The following is a 16,590-nucleotide window of genomic DNA, read 5'->3' as shown; positions in this document are numbered from 1 at the left end:
CCCTTCAGTTGTACAGCCATTGGGGTAACCAGCTGTTACTTACTTAAGCCTCCATCATTTTGTATGACAGAGTAACTTAATTATGCCCTGCTTGAAGATGCTAAATAAAATTATCTTCTAAGCAAGTGTACTTCACTTAATATTTGTCTTTATCAGGTACTTAAACTCTGACACTTAAGCTATGTGCGCTAAATAAGCAAACTTATTTTAAAACAAAACCTGGTAGCAAGTTAATTATTACAGAGTTAAAGGCTGTTTTACAGTATTTCTAGACACAGTTGTCTCTTTAGCTCAGGTATTATTCATATTTAAAATACTTCAGAAAAAAACTCAACAATTAAATGTAGTAAATGGTGTAATAAACCAGCACTTAGGATTAACCTTTTTCTATGCTTTACGAGCATAGGTAATAGATCTTCAGGAAGCATTAGGAATTTTAAAAAGACAGAACTGTAATACTCCATGTTTTTCAAACTTGGGCAAGAAAAAATTTCTACTCAGCGATATATCCTAGTTATAAGAATGTGTCTGTCAACATCAATGGCCTGTGTGTTATACAGAACATTTAGTTCTTATTTTAACCTTGGTATTTGAATTAAATTCAGACAATATATTTTTATTTTTATTGGCAATATCTTTCCTTAGTTCACTATAAGGCAGTTTTCCTGTTTTCCCTTTTTCGTCACTATACAATTATGCATATGAAAGTGACAATTTTGGGGTTGCCAGCTGGGTCCTTGAGTGTTAAGTGTTCTGAAATGCAGCACCCAAGTTTTCAAAGGGATTATAATTGAAAATGTTTGAATCTACATGAATTTATTTTAAATAATCTGCCTGCCACATTTACTAGTTTTTTAGCTTTAGGGTAAATTCAATCTTCATTCAAAGTAGATACCTGAAGACCTAATTAATGATAAACCACTTACATAAAATAATTTTTTGTAAAAGCGATAAAAGTTCAAAATTAAAATTATTCCCTAAATTCTGCTCCATCTTATCTAGACAAGTTATGCAAGTTAGAATGTATTTGACAAAAGAGAATTTTAATTTTGATGTATTTGAAAGTAATGTAAAAGTAATTTGAAGGGTCTTTGGAAATCCTATAACAAAGGAGTGTTTTTTATCAAATAAAGTTGGAAATAAGGTTTTAGAGAGCACCCAGCTCAATAAATATATATGGAGGTGTGTGTTGTTACGAGAAAAAAGGCTACAGACTTTACACTGCCATGTCAATGTGGGCTTTTGGAATATATTTTTTAATATCTGGAGCTGATGATGGCTGTGGTAACAATTGTCCTGCAGGGGGGACAGTACTGCCCAACTTGTTTCAGCTTAGGTCTTTGAATACTGTACATAGTAATGATCCAACAAACCCGTAAAACCACTCAGTAACAAAGTAACTGGGACTTAATTTCATTCAATAAGCAGTTAATGGGTGCAGATGGACTGAGTTTAGACAACTCATTTTAAAAAAGAGGAAATAAGGACACAGTGTTAGAAAATGTGTGAATACAACCTTAGCTGGATCCAAGACAAAGGGAGAAGGAATACCAGGCATCAACATCAAGGACTTGGGACACTGGCTTTCCCCGCTTCTTTCTATTTATCTTGTGGAGGGCTAAATCTGTTTGCCTTAGGAACCAGAGGAGCAGGGACCAGGTGTGTATCACTGGAGAAAAGGGATTGATACTCAAAAGTTTATGTGTTTACAGATTTAGCCATATTATTAATGAGATTTTCCTGTAATAATTGAATAATATGAAAAGAAAAGCTGGTATAATTGTAACTGGATTAATAATAAGATTTGCTATGGTTTTCAGTAGGCTGTTAAGATTTTAATTAGACAAACAATAAATTCTTTGTTTAGCATTTTGTCAATAAAAATATCTTAAGTGTAACACAATATACCATGAAATCCTACTTGTACATTATGTTCAATATTCAATTAATGTATAAATAAGAATTTGTTTAATTAATCTCATTTCTCTGTTTTTACATTAAGCACAGTCTTTTTCCATTGCGTTTTTATATTTTTGGGGATTTTAACTTGTATTTGAAATTTCTTTTAGCTTAGCTTTACAAAACATGAGTACTAAATTTCTATTTGATCTTTTGGAGCTCAGTATTCCTGAATATCAGGATTGACATACACATTACAACAGACATAATAGAGATTAGTCTTTGGTCAGTTACTGAAAACTGTGACTCTATTTGCAGTAAGGTTGATGAAAGGTATGGCTCACATGGACTTTAAAAACCATAATACTGCAGCAAATTGTGTGCTGTGGTATATGCAAATGTGATATATATAAGAAGAAAAATTAGTTATATTATAAGAACATGGGAGAAGAAAACAAAATCAATTTACATAGTGGTATTTTGAATTTTTTTAAAAATCTGCAAGGCAGTACTTAGGATTTTCCATTACATGCATATCCTGAGGATGGACCATGGTGAAGAATCAGACTTTAGTTTATTAGAAGTATAATATAACATTGTAATAAATGCTGCAAATGAAGCAAAGCTGAACATTTCTTTCCCTTCAAAAACGTTGCTTATTTCCAGTGAGCAGAATGTTTGATAATGCAACACTTTTTTGTCTAATCTTCTCCAACTTTTGCCAAAAACCAGCATAATTTTTGATGCCAATGTTCTGTGATGTTATCTGTAAAACTGTCTACAGGGGTTTCAGCAGAAAGCTTTTTGAAATTAGCAAATTTGGAGGAGCTAAAGCATCTGAAACAGGCATATTGAAACAAGCAAATGGAAGAGAAGAAAAAACAAGGAATTAAACCAATAAAAAAAATCTGTTTTTCTAGAATGTTTTGCTAAGAGATTACATTTGCCAGTAGAAATGACAATGGGCATTATTGTCTGCCATGTTAAGAAAGTACCATGTTGCTATGAATCATGGAATCATAGAAAAGTTTGGGTTGGAAGGCACTTTTAATGATCCCCTAGCTCTGACCCCCTGCCATGGGCAGGGACGCATTTCAGTGGGCCAGGTTGCTCAGTGCCCCATCCAGCCTGGTCTCGAACACTTCCAGGGATGGGACAGCTACAGCTTCTCTGGGCAACCTGTGCCAGCGTCTCACCCTCACTGCTGAAAATATCTTCCTTATGTTCAGTCTCAATCTGTCTTCTTTCAGGATAAGACACTTTCCCGTGTCCTGTCACTACGGGCCTTGGTAAAAAGCCTCTCCCTGTCTCCTGCAGCCACCCCCACCCCACACCCCCTTTACAGATTGAAAAATCACAAAAATATCTCCTTGGACCCTCCCTTCCTCCTCTTCTCCTCCCCCTCTTTATAAATATTGCAGGTAAGGTAAAAATTAGACTTAAGTGGAAAATCAGAAGTGAAATATTTACCATAATTAAGTTTCTGAAATGCAAATACATATATGTTCCGCCAAGACTCCTCCAAACTTTTGTAGCTCCTCTCACATACAAGCCTTAATGGAAGTTCATACTTCTTAAATTTGGCACGCATTTAATTTTAAATCAGTTATCAGAGATTTCTCTTCTCATAACTTTCTGAAAGCAGCAGAAATTTAAAAATAAAAATAAAGATTATATGTTTTCTCAGGATCTGTTTTCTTCTGCAGTGTGAAGAATCATAGCCTACATTTACTTCTTGAGATAATCAACTTATGAATGTTGTACTTTCAGGTTTGTGAGAAGGCTTTCACTTTTCTTCTTTAAGCCTCATTTTAATTGCTAGTTTGGTAAGGAATGTTTTTAAAAGTCTAAAAGATATATAAGTACCGTAGCTTCCCGTGATTTCTAACTGAACAAATGTTTGAAGAAGACTCATTCAGTGAAGTTTATCTTATACCTGGAAAATAATCTTGTTATGTGAGCAAAACAATCACTGACTGGTACCTGTTGTGTTTCCCGTCAAAAAATTTCTTCCCACAGGTCAAGATAGAAAAGTATATTTTGCAGTGAAAACAATAAACACCTGTAGATGTCAGCTCCTAGGGTTCTGCAGAGAAACATGAATCTTTTGGTTAGTTTTTGGCACCTTGCCAGCATTGTTACCTCCTGTTTACATTCTCTTGGTTTCAAATGTATTTCATATATATTTGTCTGTATCCAGTCTTTTTCTTGTTGCTTTTTTGTGTGGAATCCATTGCATGGCATTTCTTTCTAATTTGTGAACAGTACTGTGAAACATAATTTTTGCCAGCCAGTCAACTCTTCAGCAAGCAGCAACACACACAAAAGTAATTGTAGTGCATGGCATGTGCATTACTTTTAAAGAAGAAAAAGGACTGTCTTGTTTCTAAGCCTTCTGTGTTCTGCAGCATGGGGAAGATGGCTATGAATGCTTTCAGTGTTTTCCTGGAAATAAAAAGACTCATGCTGTCTCCACCACAAAGAAAGAAGGCCCATTTTGCTGTCTTTCCCAATATGAGGGATGCCTGTAGATAGATGATATGTGTCTTCATTTTATGATGTATCATTTATCTCCTGGATAGAAATGATCTGGTAAAGGTTTCTAGCAGCTTAGAATGAAGGAAAGAGTGAAAGGAGGGAATGACATCAAAAAAACCTATTGGGACACAAAGCTTGCTACAGTTCTGTCCTTAAAATATGAAACCGGCTAAAGCAGCTGAGACAATTCACATAGGAGACATATGGAATTTGATAACAAGGATAAAGGAAAAATTAAATCATAATTCAATCGTCTGCTCTGTTACTAGCAATGTGGGACATGTTCAAGAGTGCCTGTGTTTATCTGTCTCAGCAGGATGGTTCAAACTCCAGTGTTTGATACCAAGTCTATTGCTCTGTCCTGTGGAGAAAGAGGCTTCTAAAGGGCAAATTGTATAGAATTAGCCAATGAGAGTCATTAGACCAGCTGTGTCTTTTCAAACATCCACTTCTCTTTGGACTGCAAGTAGCTGAGTTGAGTCTATGCTAGGCAACTCATAGTTTGAGATGTACCAAGACTTCCCTCAGTGGTTTCACTCACTGCTGGCCTTTTTCACCTGTGTTACAACTACAAGGAGTTAGAGAGCTTGTGCCAAAGTGGAAAACAGATCAAATATACTCACAATATATCACAATTGCCAATGTCCTGCTTTTCCAGGATATACTTTTAAAACCAGATTAGAGAACAGACCGAGTAAGAGCCTGTTCTCTATTTAACTTACTAAAACTGAATAGAATAGAAAAATAAACAGCATGAGAAAATCAACAATTCTGGAGAGACTCTGAATAGTATCTTGCATGTAAAAATAGGGGAGGACTCAGTCTGGACAAGGTTGTGACATTGCTACTTTTTTTTTTTTACCTTTAGTGAAAATAAGTTTGTGTTGAACTTTGCCTCAACAAGCACCAAACTGATGAGACACTACTGGGGTCTTGGGGGATATTTTATTTCCAAGCAATGAAGCCTAACTGAGAGGCAGTCATTCAGCTACCTGCACTGGGACTATTCAGTGCACACACCTGCTTTGCTACATAGAAATTTTTTCAGGAGGCAATTCAGTTTCAACTACTTTCAAACCAGAGAACTCATAAGAGTATCTGTGTTTTACTAAAATAGCATGTTTCATTGGCCCAATGGTTCCTATGTAACATTTTAGGTTTCAGAGTAGAAAGAGATAAACAGTCCTACAAGCAGTGGCCACTATTTTAGCTACAGATTTAGGATAATCTGAAGGCTATGCTACCAAGCTTGTAGGACCCTTCTGATGAGGAAAGGGTCCAGGTGACTTGGGGGATAGAGAAATAATGTGTCTGAGTGGGGATCTAAATCTTTTACACAAGGTACTGTCTATTGTGACCAATCCTTTGTGAATTGTGGAGTTTAAAATTGTACATAAAAATCTTGTATCAGTTCTCGGGTGGGGTTGGGGTGGAGGATGGAGACATTAAGGTATTTAGGCCTCAGATATTTCCCATAGTTTAAAGGGAGTTTTTCTTTGCACTACCAGGATTTTAGTTTTCTGACATATCCTCTGACTCTCAAGAACAAGGCGAATAGATAGCAGTCATTTTACATTTGTGAAAGGCATTATTGGGCAAAAAGTTTGTACTTCAGAAGGAATTTTGGTGTGAGGAGTGCTGAAATTCATTTCTGTGTAACTATGAATCATTGTAAAAAAGGGACCTTTATTCTCCTGTAACTTCGAGTGAGCCACCACTGTGAGACACATGAAAAATTATTCAGACCTTATATCTTATTAAACTGAACTACTTTTGTTACTCCTTGATTTTTAGAGCATCGAATTCTGTAAAAGTTACAGGTAGTGATGTTCCCAGAATAATAAAAGTACCCAGAATGCACAGCCATAAAAGATCATTGTCCTCTTGTCAGGAATAAAACAAGGTAAGAGTCAGACAAAAGTCAAACCAAGTGTGTGTGGTACCCTGTTTGCTAGACTTGGGCTTCTTTGGGCTGCAAGAATGGGGATTTGAAGGACAGGAAGGATTAAATGCAGGAGATATTCCTGTCCTATAAACAGACTCTCATCCTGCAAATGACCACTTAAAAAAGCAGTAGAGCTTGTTGAGATAGGACAAGGGGCAATGGTTTTAAAATAAAAGAAGGTTGATCCAGACTAGTACTAAGGATTTTTTGTGATGAAGGTAGTGAAGCACTGGAACAGCTTAGGTGGTAAATGCCCCATGCCTGGAAACATTCAAGGTCAGGTGCTCTGAGCAACCTGATCTAGTAGAAGATATCCCTGCTCACTGCAGGGGGGATGAACTAGAGGACCTTTAAAAGTCACTTCCAACCCAAACTATTCTATGATTACAGTAGGAAAAGGAATCAGACTCAGACTGTCATGGACAGCTCAGCCTCCAGCTGAGTATGCAATTGCATTAGCCTATGAAGTCAGATGGATGTATGCAGGCACACAATGTGTACATGTAAGGATATGTTCAAAGCCTTTCCCTCAAGGTCTAGCAAGTGTCTTGAAACCCTTCTTTCTCACTGGCTTTATTAAAGGGTGAGTAGTAAGGGGGATCCATGAAAAACAGGATCCCTGAGTCTGAAACTCTTTATGGACTATATTCACTACTTGAAAACAGTCTTGCCAGAAAACTCCCAGTTCACCCTAGTATTGATATTTCAATAATTATAGTGGTTGGTTCAAAAACACAGCAATCATTAGAAAGAAACCTCACTGCATATGAACTGTAATCAGCAATATGAAACAAACTGTGATTTGCATTTTTTTTAAATAGGCTGTTGTGCTGGTCATCAGTTAAGTCCACAGAAAATAGATTAGATGTAACAACATATATCATGAAAAATACCTGAGCTGAAACCCATGGGATCTTAATTTTTCAGTGTATGATGAGATTCAGAGTTGTTTCACTTACGTAGCTTTAGAATGTAAACCTTCAAGCTGACATTGACACACTAAGAGAAAGCTCTTTAGTATTTGTAAGATCTTGGCACTGTGGCACCTCTTATTGCTAGAAAGATCATTGGGATCCACTATAATGTATAGTTTTGTTAATGTTACTAATAAATTAATGCATTTATTTTATCCTATAACATTTGGAGCTTTATCCTTTTTGTCATGTCGCTCTTAACACTGAACCATGAGAGGAAGACAAGTCTTAGAACTTGAGTACTTGATAATAAATAAAAAACCCCAAAATATATTTAAATGCCAGGCATTGCTACAGAATGCATGGGTGAGGATTAGGTAGCACTTAACTGCCATTACTTGGATTTAAAAAATGTTAAGACTTCAAAAAGAAATTTTATGTTTAATGGAACTTTCATACACAATACAGTTTTTAAACTTGTATTGCTTACAATGATTTCAGTTTTTAAAATTTTATTAGGAAATATATTCATGTTTAGGAACCAAAATACGTTTGCTTTTGGATGACTCAATTCAATGCTTAACCCTAAAAGACACTGCTGTACCATTTTGTTTGGAGATCAGTCAATTCAATTCAGGGAGAAACAAACGTGTTGGTGCTAACTGCGTGTGAACATGCATCTGCACAGAGATCCTGCCACAGAATTCTGAACAAACCTGTATATTAATGTGACCATGTAACGTTTTCATAGTATTGGTATTTCTGTACAATTATACAGTTACTTTATAAGGTCATTCTGAATCCATGTTTTTTTCTTACCTAAGATTGCTTTAAGTGAGAGAGAACAGTTTATTTGTGATCTCAAAGGAGAAAGTATCTAATGGAAAAACTTAGTAGGCTGAAAGACATTAAAAATGTTTGACTATAATAGTGCACAACAGTTTATTATATCTCTACTTTTCTGCCAAGGGCCAAGTCACCCAAGGGCACTTCATAAAAAATTATGGTCTGAAGCTGACATTGTAGGCAGACTTACCACCTTATCTTCAGGTTAATGTGATAGTGTTGGCCAGTGCTTAAAATCATGCCTGGCAGTGTCACTGAATCATCTGCCAAGGCATTGAGCATTTTTACTTCAGTATCTCTTTTCAGTAAAACAAGGATTATTGAGAGATTTCCCACCTAACACAAAACTGTGAAGTAATTTTTTGTTTATAATATGGCTAATAAAAAATAATTTCCTAAGAAAAAATGAATGTTGAGCAGAACTACAATTAAAATTGCTAATATATTAGCTGAATACTTCTTCAAATAGAAATTTCTGTCTGATGTTCTTACAGAGTGATCATTGTAATTTTCTTTTATGGGATTATGGAAGACCAGAATTACCTTTTTTTTGCAGGTGATAACAAAAAATAGACTTGCTCTGAAATGCCAGATTTTTCCTTTGTATCTATAGGGAACTGAGGTCTTCAGTGAGGTAATTTCATGGTTCCTCAATTTTCTGATTTCTTAGTTAGGACCATTATATATTAATAACTTATTGTGTGCCAACAGAGCATTTTGATTAGAATTCAAAAGTAGGATGGATAACAAGCAAAAAAAACCAACCGCCCCAACACACTCAGGAATATTCAAGCATCACTATGGAAAACTAATTTTTCTTCCAGCTTGAAACTCAAAGACTATATAAAAGATTCCATTAGATTCTGCATTATGCTACTGTCAGTTGCCCCATGCTGCACACACTGTTGAATCACCATGTGGCATATTGGTGTAGAGGCTTCTGTCTGTTAAAATAGATGACACAAGGCTAACTCTATTATAATTCCTATTTTCTTGTCCAGACATACTGTTTTTCTTTCTAAAAATGTGTTTTCTGCAGCATCTTTGTTACTTTTATGAGAATGAAGTTTCATGAATATTACGTTGTTTATACCACCTATTCTTAAGGTTATAAACCCAATAGGAAACAGCCATACATGGCTATAATTAAAAACAACCAAAGCCAAGGGTCCTTTTGATGTTCCCTTTCCACCCAGTACTTTTAAGATAACTACTTTGTCTTCCTTCTTATATTAAATCAATATAACAATTATCTTTATGTTGTTTCTTTCCTTCCCCAGATGTACATCCAGACTACAACACTTACTATCTCCATGAGTTTAAGTGCTTCTGTGTCTCTGGGCATGCTCTACATGCCCAAGGTTTATATTATCATTTTTCATCCAGAGCAGAATGTTCAAAAGCGGAAGCGGAGCTTCAAGGCTGTAGTGACAGCTGCTACAATGCAAAGCAAACTGACACAAAAAGGAAACGACAGACCAAATGGCGAAGTCAAGACTGAACTGTGTGAAAGTCTTGAAACCAACAGTAAGTCATCTGTAGACTTGGTCAAGAGTGGCAGCACATCTTAATAGATGTATGTTCACAAGAATGCACTTTCTTTTAATAATAAACTTAATTATTTTTGTTGCTTGTCCTGCATGAATCCAGAGATGTGTCAGAATCCATGTACTGCTGAATGCAGGAATGTCTAAAGTTGTTTCAAAGAAATTGATTTTCACAGGAGGCTAGTAGAGAAAAAAAAAAGCACAAGCAGATTTTGAAACTCCACATCTTTTAAAAATTGTTTGTTTTAGCTAGTGCTATTTTGATGTGTTGTACATTGCTGTGCCAGTGGTATGTCCTGACAGTTCATGAGATGTATTTATGGTCACCATTGTATATTCAAAACTAAAAGGCTGTTGAAAAAAAACTGTAATGAAAACAGCTAACATTGTTTTTATTTTGCAGTCAGATATGGAAGTGAAAATAATGCTTTTTACCTTTCTACCTTAATATTTGTTGAACTGTTCATTTATCACAACCCATGAGTAACACTTCCCAGCATAATGCTTCCCATCCAGGATTTTGTTCTGGTCTTACTCATCTTGGTACAAAATCATGATCATTCATATGAAGCTTAATCATTACATATGCTGATATATCCTAGATTTTTAATGGGAAAAAAATTCTTTCCCGTGTCAGGAAAGTTCTTGAATCTTGCTGCATCTCTAAGTTGCTCTGGTATAGAAGAAAACAGAGGTTACAGCTCCCATGCCACCACATGACATATCATCTTATAAACTGGACTTCATAATAACAATAATAATCAAATATGAGCAAAGATATTAACCCTATACCCAGTGCTTAGAAATGGAGAATTGTTTTCTATTGAGAAGTTAGATGTCACATTAGATGGGCAGCAGCTGTGATAGCTTACCTTTTCAGTCATTTTACTACAAACAACATAGTTTTTCATTTTTATTGCTTTTGGATGATATTGGTGTTTAAATAGTACTGTTTTGGTTAAGCACATTGAGACAAGGCAGTACCTAGTTTGCATTAAAATATTGTGCTTATTTCTGGAAAATGAACCTCCCACTGAAATCTATTAGTGTTTGCCAGATTGAAGACTATATAAAAGTAGTCCATAACTCTACCATACTATAGTTGCTGATGCATGGAGGATACTGAGTACAAACTCTTTTACTGGAAACACTTATGACCCTTCAAAATGTATAAAACTGCTAGAGGAAGCTATTGGCTTATACAGCTTCAGATTGTGACATGTAACAAAGGACAAACGAGAAAGGCATAGAAATTCTTTGCGGATCAAATAATAGAATAGGAATATGAAAGCCTCAGTAATTTTGCATCTCTTCAGAAGTCACCAAAAGAAAACTCAGAGGAAAAGATGCATGGATTTTGCTGAGTGTGCAAAATTATAAACTTCCAAGGAGAGGATAAAGCAGGGTTTTTACCGTAGGGTGAGAAAGAGTGTTAATAAGAAAGTCTTGGGTATCTGATGTTTATCTACTGTACCTAATTAAGAAATGCTGTGACTGGTATTCATTATGATTATGCATAATTCATAGAAACAGATGTTACTGGATGCAAGTCTGTTTCTCCAGTAGTGCAGGGTAATGCTTATTTACTGTGCTCTAAACATGGCTTTAATAGTAACACATCTATATAATTCTGAGCTCACTGGGAGTATATCCTGACTAGGTTTTCATCCATCGTAATGTTTCATAGGCAAAAATTCACTCAAGTCACTTGCACTCCAGATAGCTCTTCCTATGTAATGGAGTTCTAGGCCTCAAGATGAGTTTCTCTCTTCCCTGAAGTAGTTATTGTCAAAACTTTTGAAGGTTCCTATGAATTTTAAGTGCACAATGCAGGACAAGTCCTTTTCACTGTGTTACTTGTAACAACTTCTCGACACCATAAAATTTCTTCTTACACTGACTCCATGTGAGATAGATCTTTCTTTTCAGTGATAGCATCTGAAACTGATTGCAAAATATGAGTGTACTCCTAGTATACCAGAAATGGCAGTGAGCGTTTCCCCCCATTTACTAAGCACAAATACTAGTAATGATAGCAATGCTTATAGCTAGATGAGAGACAGGATGAGAGAGTCACATAATCCCTTTTGCTTCCCATCCAGAGACAACTCTGCTCTTAGTTTGTCCTGTTCCATGTTAACACACATTATTCTATCTTGTCTTCCACATGAATGCGTTCATGGGTTTATTTGTGGAAATAGGTCCATATCCAGTGGAAAACAAATGGTTTCTGGGAAACAGGATAAAAAAACTCATTCAGGTGTGGTTAGAGAAGGCAATGAAAAGTACATTAAATAAATATAGGTCAGATCATAATAATCATTCTACATTGCTTTAGATCCTCGTTTATTGTCTTCTTTTTGCTTCATTCTAACAGCAAAGTAGTAACTGGAGCTGTAAAAGAGTGTTTATTCTCAGAAATATTTTGAGCCAAGTCTAATACTTTTTCTGGCCATCTAGGCTTGCCAAATGTGGTTCATGTTATTATGAAATGCTAATAGTCTTAAAGGGCAGGACACCAGCTGCTGAAGCTTTCAGGTCCCCAAACATGAACTCTAGACTTATTCCATAGAACTATAAAGACACATGCAATATTTATAAAGTAAAAACTCAGAAACATTGTTTGGAGATGAGAATAGTTTTAATATATTTCAAACTATTGTTTACTTCAAATTCCTGTGCTATATTTTTTTAAAGTAACAACACTCAGAACTCAACTGGGTAATTTTTGTTTCTTGATCAACTTTAGATTAATTATATCAAAACTGTTTAATTCTCAGATGCACAAAAAAGTTACAACAATTTAACAAATTACTCTGGATTATATGAGGTATGGTAGCTACTTTTTTTGTATTTTGTATTGTATTCTTGCAAACGTCCTCACATAATTCAGCTTACTGAGTTGTGATAAATCTGATTATGTTACATTGCTGTGGGCTAAAAAGATGCACATGTACATGAGTTATCACAGAACTCAACTCAGCTCATACAGGATAATAGGGTAATCTAACTTAACCTGATTAGGTATCTGACCTTACTTTCAGGAAAAGGCAAAAAAATAAGCTCTGATCTTTCTGTCCTTTTGTTCCCAAGTGTGCAGAGTTTGCAAATGTGAAAACTATTATCTGTTACTTATTAGCTGGGAAAAAAATCTTTCTGTGTTTGTAGTTCTTGGTGCCATTTCATCAGTCCTGCATTATTTTGAGTACTTAGCAGACCAAAAGAAAAAATAGAATTCTCTCAGAAATCCAGCTGTGGGAGCATGAGAGAGATCAGATGGGAGCAGTACATCCCATCTGAAAGATCTGAAAGATGTAAATGAGGCTATAATTGCTTCAAGTATCTCAATACATGCAAATAAAGCTATTTCAAGTTGGTGCTCAAATATTGTGATCAACTGTGAGAAAGACTTGCTTTGTGTGCCAAAAGCAGTCCTTTAAAGAGTTAGATTTTTCTAAACACAAAGTACTGGAACTACCTGTGCAAATGAAAGTAAGAAAGATTACATTTTGTATCTTTCATTTGATTATTCATTCTTATATGTACATTTTTAGGGAAAAAGATTATAGTAATGTGTGAATTAAAGGGTCTGTTTCTGTTGTGTCTTTAAAAATGGCACATGCAGTATTAAATTCAATTACATTCAGAAAATCTAAGAAAACATGACAAAAAGCAAGAAGTGAACTTATTTATACTAATCACTATTAATTTGCATCAATTTTAATGATCCTTTATTTAGTTTAATCTATGATGCAGAAGAGAGAAACTGTCATTTCTCAGCTTCAGTGGTTTGTTCTTCACAAATCATCAGACTGTTGGGCTGAATTTAGGAGTTAGCATGAAGAATGCTTTTCCTATCTATCCCAGTTGTTCTCACCAGATTTTATATAGAAAAAAAGAAATTTAAGAAAGGTGTGGAAATAGAAAATTTGAATCTATAGACCAGGCAACTTTTTTGCCATCCTGTTATTTTCATCTTGCCAGCTGCAATCTTCACTATCATAAGCAGAACATGTCTGTATTAGACGGAATATGAAAGATATTTTGAAAGTCAAATTCCTCTTTATCCAGTGTAACATAGAACTTATTATAGAGTAAAAAAAGAGACTCAGTCCCCCAGCAGTCTGAGTTTCAATGTACCAAACTGATTTAAAATTAGAGAACTAACTATGAGACCTCATGTAACCACTTTCCTCCTCCAACCAATGCATTAACCTTGAGTGATATGACTTGAGTCATATTTTTACAGCATATTTTTCATATCCGAAATAGCAAAGATGTAAGGGCTAATACCTGAAACAAACTTTCATAAAAGATTCCTAGTTGTTCAGTTTTGCAATAGTAGTTCTGTTTAATTCTCTTAACATACCACCTCATTCAGATCAAGAAGTATCAGCTTTGATCAAAAGAAGACATAATCAGCTGACCATCAACATAAGGAGACCATAATTTTCTCCAGATAATATGTACTGTAGGGACTATCTGCTCAGTTTCTCTAATTTGGAGAGGGTTAGGGTTTGTTCCTTTCAAGGAGCAAAAGTCTCCTTCTATATGGACAAACCACCACTAGCTGAAAAATTGTCTTCAAACAGTAGAAGAGAAAGAAGAAGCCAATCTCTGAAGTAAAAAATGTCTATATGGAATTCAGACAAAATAATACCAGGTTGAAATTCTGTTGTGGGTATGCTGAAACCACTCATCCTTTTTCCTTTCTATTGACCTCTGCTTTCTCAAGTCATAAACAAAATAAATGGTCATGAACACTGAAATTGAGATAGTTTTTACATCCTTAAACATTCTTTATTCCATGAACATGGACCATATTGTTTGGAAGTATGGTAGGACATTGTCTGAGTTCAAATGCTAAATATGTTTTTTTTTTCTCCTCTCTTGATTCTAAAAATCCTGAACTTTTTTTTGTTTGTTTGTTTGGTTTTTTTTTTTTTTTGGTTTGGTTTGGTTTGGTTTGGTTTTTTGGGTTTTTTGGTTGTTGTTGTTGTTGTTGTTGTTTGGTTTTGGTTTTTTTTTTGGTTTTTTTGATTTACAGCCTCCTCTACCAAGACAACTTATGTCAGTTACAGCAATCAGGAAAACTGAGCAGGGATGAAATTCACTGGAAGATCTGCAGGACTGGATCTGGCAAACATAGACTTTACCACCACCAGAATTCAGTCTTGAAAATATCAGTAGACTACATTCAAATTGATAGTCAGTCTCCTAAAGAACAAGGATTAAACAAAAACAAAAGGCAAAAAGAGACAGGAGAAGGAAAAGTCCAGTTTTATAACATAGAGTGTCAAGCTTCTGAACTGTTCACTCACAAAAGGAAGCAAATCACAAAAGGAAAACAAATGTTAGCTTGTGAAAAAAAAATGCTGTTGAAATAAATCATGTCTGATGTTATATTTGTAAGTACTTTTTTGTGATTGTGACAATTTCCTTTCCTGTCCTACATTGTTCAACTCGTAAAAGAAGATGAGTTTATTTCTTGTGATGGCTGACTGAATTAAGTCCTGGGTTATGCTAAAATAAATGCAATGGTCAATGCATGCTAATTTTTATACAAAATAATTTATTTCTAATAATAAAGGAATGTTTTGCAAATGTTGAGACTTGTTTTGTTGCAGTTTTAAGGAAAAAAGTCCTTACACTGTTGTCTATTGTTTGTTTAGAATGTGCAGTAAAGGTGGGTGTAACAAATAAAATAATAATCCTGGCACCAGAAGAATGCAGTGTAAACTCTAAGCATGTGTGTATGTATGCGTGTATGTGTGCACCTGTGTGTGTACATACGTGCATGCCTGCCTGCATGTGTGTGTGTGTGTACTCTGCAGTGTGTCAATTTATTCGTTCAAAGCTTTGTGACTATATTTTCTAATGGAAGGATTTTTTCCCTCTTCTCACCCTCAAAGTAAGTTCATTTTATATGTTTGTAAAGTAAAGGAGTCCTGATAATAATTATTTTGTATGATTGTAGTATATTTTTGAGTCTCCACTAATAATTTTGATCCTTTTCATTTCTAGAACTTACAGTTTGTAAGACTTTATGACAGCTAGACTGGATTAAGCTGAAAGCCTATTCAGCCTAGCATCCTGTCTCTGACAGGAGAATATAGCAGATGCATATCTCAATAAAGGTGACTTTGAAATAACAGAAGAGAAATCAATGGAGAATTTGGAAAGCAGCAGCCTAGTGAATATATGTACTATTGCCTTATAAACACTTACAAATCAAAGAAATAAATGCCAATCTACAAGCTAATCTTCTTCACATCTTCTAATTCCCATCATTGTGTGAGGTTAGAAACAACTATGCAAAGAGAAAGAGAAAATCAAATTTATATCTATCATGTTAATGAACCCCTCCAAATAATTAAAAAATGCAGATAGGAACTGCCCCCTTTATTACTACACCTGTGATGGATGTTCTGTAAGACTTTATCACTCTGTACAGTGCTTACCATTCATCAAGTCAGTGGGTCTTCACATGCAGATGATTATTAAATGTTATGTCTCCTGACTTAGCCTGGCTGGCTCCTTGTGATTTTATCCTCGCAGCAGAAGTATTTTTATAACATATATTAAGGGAGCTGTGGTGGGTCCTAAATTACATGAATAAAAGTTGAAGTATCTGAAACTAAATCTCTTTCTATTATGATGTCAATATTTAAACCTCAACATAGCTGGCAACTGTATGACAGTGAGTTTCCATTTTCAAAGTATTTGATAAAACATTCTTAGTGTTTCCCAGAAATTGCATGTCTGAAGTATTATCTGTTGATTGCTTTGGTATAGTATGGTATTGTAGGCTTAGTATGAGTGATATTTTGTGTAAAATTTCATTTTTTGACTATGCCACAAGCACATCAAAGCCAAAACTATAAACTAACATATGCTTACT

At 35.1% G+C, this 16,590-nt stretch overlaps 1 protein-coding gene across 2 annotated transcripts in view; it reads left to right on the top strand.

Moving 5' to 3' along the window:
* Positions 1–15,297, top strand: part of GRM8 (glutamate metabotropic receptor 8) — a 313,712-nt gene extending 298,415 nt beyond the window's left edge. The window contains exons 11-12 of one of the 2 annotated variants that reach the window (XM_088165752.1): positions 9,423–9,669; positions 14,737–15,297. In XM_088165752.1, the coding sequence (XP_088021878.1) occupies positions 9,423–9,669; positions 14,737–14,786 (297 nt within the window). In that variant the 3' untranslated portion in view covers positions 14,787–15,297. Of the gene's footprint in view, positions 1–9,422; positions 9,719–14,736 lie in introns of both variants that reach the window. The other variant, XM_088165753.1, reaches the window with a different exon arrangement.
* The last annotated feature ends 1,293 nt before the right edge of the window (positions 15,298–16,590 follow it).

The sequence above is a fragment of the Sturnus vulgaris genome, chromosome 5 (assembly GCF_052056855.1).
Source record: "Sturnus vulgaris isolate bStuVul1 chromosome 5, bStuVul1.hap1, whole genome shotgun sequence".
In the NCBI taxonomy this organism is placed as follows: domain Eukaryota; kingdom Metazoa; phylum Chordata; class Aves; order Passeriformes; family Sturnidae; genus Sturnus; species Sturnus vulgaris.
The sequence above is the reverse complement of the archived record's forward strand: the minus strand, read 5'-3'. Positions and strand labels throughout refer to the sequence as shown.